General features: G+C 42.5%; 1 protein-coding gene across 1 annotated transcript; it reads right to left on the reverse strand.

Annotated features, from left to right (window-relative positions):
- Positions 1 to 228: 228 nt before the first annotated feature.
- Positions 229 to 978, reverse strand: LOC119648737 (peritrophin-44-like). The gene is made up of 2 exons (XM_038050555.1): positions 848 to 978; positions 229 to 789 (listed from the first exon to the last, which is right to left on the reverse strand). The coding sequence occupies exons 1-2, from the start codon at positions 852 to 854 to the stop codon at positions 353 to 355; spliced, it is 444 nt and encodes a 147-aa protein (XP_037906483.1). The 5' UTR covers positions 855 to 978; the 3' UTR covers positions 229 to 352.
- Positions 979 to 5,349: the final 4,371 nt, after the last annotated feature.

Genomic DNA, 5,349 nt, shown 5'->3' on the forward strand with positions numbered 1-5,349 from the left:
GATTCATTGAAATTTTCAAGTTCCACTTGTCGTCTTTTGCATGCTATAGCCATCAGAGAGACTTACGAGTCCATTAAGATGCTGTTTACGTCCGCTTGATAATATGAACATAATAATATTCTTCAATGTTGACACTTCGACTGATTTGAGAATTCATTGAAACAAATCTTTTTTCTTACTCAAAAAAATCTTTCTTTTCGTATTTTTTTATAAAATTATCTGATAAGCGAATCTTTAACAAATTTGAATAAATATTGTTAATATTACACACGTCCACTAACATTATAACACTCTTATCTTTAGAAATTAATATTTATAGGAACTACAAATCGCTCCCAGCTGGAGTCAGGATTTAGCTGCAATTTGTTGTTTTCTGGACACAAACTGAATCTAAGCTACTGAATGCATATCCCTCCGGGCAACTCCTCAGCAGAGACATATTATTCATGCAATAGTAGAACAGCCTACAGGATAGTGGGCTTGGCAAATATATTCCATCCGAACGTCCTGCACATGGATTCTCAGCGGAAGGATGTGTATCCGTGATATCTTTCACATCGCTCCAGCACTTTGGATTGTACGCGCACCTTGCTTGCAATTGGTTGTACTCATAATCTTGAGGGCAGGTCAAAGTTTGAAGATTCCCATTTTTACAGTATAGATACTGAGAGCAGTTTTTAGGGTTTGGAATTTTTGAGTCACTAGGTAAGCTACCACAGCTTGTCCGAGTAGTCAGGGCTTGAGTTCCTACAGCACAGAGCAGGGAAGCTACCAGTATGAAGATATTGCCTGTAAGGGAATATACACGATTAGTTCTTCCGATTGGTACTTTTAAGTGAGACCATACTTTGCATTTTCACGTTGTAAATTTTTAGATTCACCAAATAAGCACGTTTCTGTTAGATAGGCACACTTTGTACACTGAAGTTGAGAAGAAACAGAACTGTCTTAAATACTAACCGAAAATTTGATAATGTTATCACAGTAATAGAATTAATAAAAACTCGTTGATTCGTTGGAAAAATCACAGCTAGATAACATTTAATCCCTAAGATTACATGTGTTTGTCTGAGTCATTTTGAAATCCGAAGAATACAAAACTTTTACGGAAATTGTAAAGTGGTGATATTGATCATATCTTGGCCTTTAGATGTGCGTAATATCACTGAGATGCTCCTAATTCTGAATGGGAATCTCGCAGTCAGTATTCTGGTTGATACCCAGGACGTTAGAGTGCGCTTTGCGGAAGCAGTAAGTGTCACTCCGACCCAGGATTCTCGCTTACTTCTGGAAGGATTGCCAAAATATAATAACACAGTTCCGTAATAAGGAAGGGAGTCCTCCGCAGAGGCCTACCACCTTATCTAGTTTATACTCAGAATGTTCATTCTGTACAACTAGAGTTCAATCTGCATGCCTTTTTGTAATTTTTTATGACAAGCATCGAAAGTAACAGTGCCGGATTTTAACACACTAAAACCACCTTTCTCCATAGCGGGTGTGCTATGCCCCATGGAACTATCTATGTACTGTCTCCACATCGGAGGGCGAGTTAAGGCCTTACCGGCTTACTCCTACGGTAAGAGTTGTTCTTTCCTTGCCGCTTTTTCATAATCGCTCTAATCTTCGAATCTTCTCCTGAATACAGCTTATGGTTCCACTAACTACATTTCACACTTCTTGGGATTCTAGCATTTGCGGAATGATCGTCTCCACTTGTAAGTGTCTTGTCAAGATAAGCTGAAGGTCTCCTGTCTCATTTGTAAATCTCAGACATACGAAGAGTATGTGCTGCGGCTTCTCGTATTCGTTTAGGGAGAATCGTTGTGTCCAAAACGATGTTAATACCTACGGTATCTACCATGCCCAGTGTGGACATCTCCATGGCTGCGCTTAATCCAAAGCTGGATATTTGGAATCAGCCTGTGCGTCCACCTACTCTTGTGAGAATTATCCCAACGTTCCTGCCACACCGTGATTGTGCGCGCTCTTTCTTTTCGTCGCCGATCTTCGGCATTGTGGTCACTGTGTGCTTTCCAATTGTCTAGTGTTCGCATCTCCTCAGCCAAAATATCAATGGCCACCATTGCCGAAAATTCGAAACCTGCTTCGTCTGACATTATACGACGATATACCGAAGATAATTATCCAATTTTGTCCAAACGGGTGTTGCATACAATAAAATGGATGAGCACAATCTGGCTAGCAACAGCTTCCTCGCTGGTTTGAGTCCTCCAATTTTGGGCATCATTCCAGTTAACGCTTTCTCACCCCCGTAATTCAAGTGTTCCTTCAAGACCAATCGATGATCCAGCATAACACCGAGGTATTTGATGAAACGCTTGGAGTCTATCACATGCTGTCCCACACGAAACCATAGATTTTTTTTCAGTTTACGGCCCCTGACCAGCACAGCCTCAGTTTTAGGTTCCGCCAAATCTAATCCGTGTAATGCCAACCAATCCTTGATCAGCTAACCGATATCTCACATGCCCAGATAACGTCCTTCAAGTGTTTGTTTGTTATAACGATTGTGATGTCGTCTGCATAGCTACCCTTTACCGCGCGAGTTTGATGTGCAGGACGTGGTCATACATCACGTCATACGTCATAGAGGAGCTTTCTATCCACGAAATAATCATAAAAATATTGTTGGGCAACTGGCTTAAGGATCTTATTATATGCTGCCGTTGCGCAAAATTGAAAGCATTCCTCACGTCGACGGTGATGATGGCACAGCATTTTTTGATACCGCCCTTCCACCTTATACCTGCAATTGGTTCCTCTGCCAAATCGAACACTGTGTTAATAGAATCCACCGTTGATCGGCCAGCGGAAAGACCGTAACAAAGACTGATTCCTCTGCAATTTTGGGACCATACGACGATGCTCTCCAGGTGGTTTACCACTCTTCGATAGCAGCACCAGTAGCCTTTCTACCGAGTCGGGAAGGTGCTCTCTACTAATCAAGTATTGAAAGGTAAATGAACCACTCCGGCCTTGCTATTATCGCCGCTTCGATATTCCGTTCGATATTCCGTCCAGTCCGGGTGCTTTTTTATCCCCTATCGTTTCGCAGGCAATGGTAAGCTCATCGTCTGTTATACTTGCGATATACTTTTTGGGATGCCCTCTTTCGACTGCAATAGTGGATTTGCTTTATATTGGGAATAGAGTGGTCACTATTCTTCGTAATAAAACTGGACACTGCGGGGCCCTGCTTCCTTTCAACTTAGCCATTACCGTTCTGTACGCTTCTCCTCACGGGTTGATATCGGTCTCTTCACAGAGTTCTTTAAATGAATTCCGTTTACTTTCATGGTTCGTTTTGCGTAGCTCTCTTCGACTAGTTTTGTACCTTGCCTTCCTCTGTGCAATTTCCTGCTCATCATTTGCGCGGTGGTAATTTCTTCACCCTTGCAGGCAAATGGCACGTAATCGTCTGATTTCGTCATTCCACCACGGTTGAGGGTTATTTTTGCGCCTTTACATAGGTGCAACACAGGCTGCGAGCATTTTTCTGACAATTTGCTCAGATTTTTCACACATGTTATTAAATATGTTCCTTAAATATGTCGGTGAACATTTCTACGTCAAACAACTTTGAACTTTACTGTTTCGTCAGGCATGTCTTTATGTCCTCCGGGTGGCTCCATTTTCCTGTTTTCCATTAAACTAAACAGTATAGCTTCATGCTCGCTATGCATGCAGTGCCCACTAACTCACCAGGTAATGCCCCTCAAGAACGCAATGTTTACGAAAGTAATATCCACCACCTAACTTATCCTCCCTTCCCGGAAGGTATAGGCACTTCCGATATTAGCAAGAAAAGCGTCCAGCGTCCACAACGATCTCTAGGACTGACTGGTTCATCAGATCGTGTGCGGCCTGACAATGGTCGAAATTTATCTGAATACATTTTATTTACTCTTTGCTTTTGGTTCTCTCCTAGACAATGGGTATTTTCCCCTTCCTGCGGCGTGGCCCTATCATCAAAACCAGTATCTTTACATAACACCCATTCAGGGTCTTTGTCATAATTGGCCTTACCTTGACCCTCCGCAGAATCTCAGCGTAAGTGAGACCACCTCTGCTTTAAATGATAATTGCATCCGGACGGGACTCCCTTCTTTTTACCTACTTCTTTCGCTTCACAATTGTCCAGACATTTCCTCCCATTTTCAGGGATTCCATTTGCGACGCCGATTTGAGGTTGCAGTCCCTCCGCAACTGGTTTTTTTGAACCCGCGGCTTTTCTTTGGTGGTGGAAATTTTACACCGGTACCCTCTATTCTTTCTCTGCTCCTCTTTACGGCCCCTATAACTTTCCACTTTAGATTTGTTTGACTGGTTCGTTTCATGCTTTTCGTAGCCAAAAGTTCCATAGGCTTTCAGTAATAGTTTACCATGCATATCTTCTGAGTTACCTGGAGTAGCTCAGGTGTTTCTCCTAATTTAGGGCGTGCTACCTTCAATAAATCGCGTTTCACCTGTCTCGGGATTGTGTCAAAATAGCGTGTTGCATTCCGAAACCCGCAGGAAACGTGCACCTCAACCAACCACAAGGTCGCTTACAAGGCTATCGCGATGATTACTGTACCAGCTTGCGTCAGCAACTGTTGCGTGGGCATCTGACTGAGACGCAGTTACTGGCAACCAATCTTCATATACCAAAGATTTTTGGTTTTCTGTTCTGGGTATCGTTCCCATAGTCATTTTTATCCACGGATGGCGTTTCGCCCACCTACCCGACTAGCGCATAAACGCGCCAATGCACGCACATCTGCAAATACATACAAGTGCATGTTCGTATACTATCGGGAATTCCCGTATACGCACGAAGGGACCCGCCTGATGGGAGATGCCGCAACTCCATCTGTCCGTCTATTCGTCTGTCTGTCTGTCACACCTGATTTACTGGGAAATGGCTAAACCAATTGTGATGAAATTTGGTGAGAACATATGGTCTATGAATGCCATTTCAGTTTAAAGGGGGCTCTTCTCTGTGTGCAACCTCTATGGTTATAAGTAATAATCTGCATAATCTTGGAAAGTTTGACAGAAATGAAACTATTATTAACAAAGTTATGGTGGGCCAAAGTTGTGTATTTCATGTGTAATTTAGCGCACTCTAAGACGTGTATGACGCCATTATCATTTAAGGTAAACTCATATGAACGGCGGCGTTGTAGTTTGGAAATAAATATGTATATCAAGGAATATTTTGAATTGGAGGTATACGCGAGTGGGAAGATCTAAATAGGGTATTTTTCACACAAGATGAACACAAAGCCTGTACACCTGAAGCGCCCAGCTTCCGGTGTTCCAACTTGTTTTTAACTAGATACA

This window comes from Hermetia illucens, chromosome 2 (assembly GCF_905115235.1).
Source record: "Hermetia illucens chromosome 2, iHerIll2.2.curated.20191125, whole genome shotgun sequence".
Taxonomy (NCBI): Eukaryota; Metazoa; Arthropoda; class Insecta; order Diptera; family Stratiomyidae; genus Hermetia; species Hermetia illucens.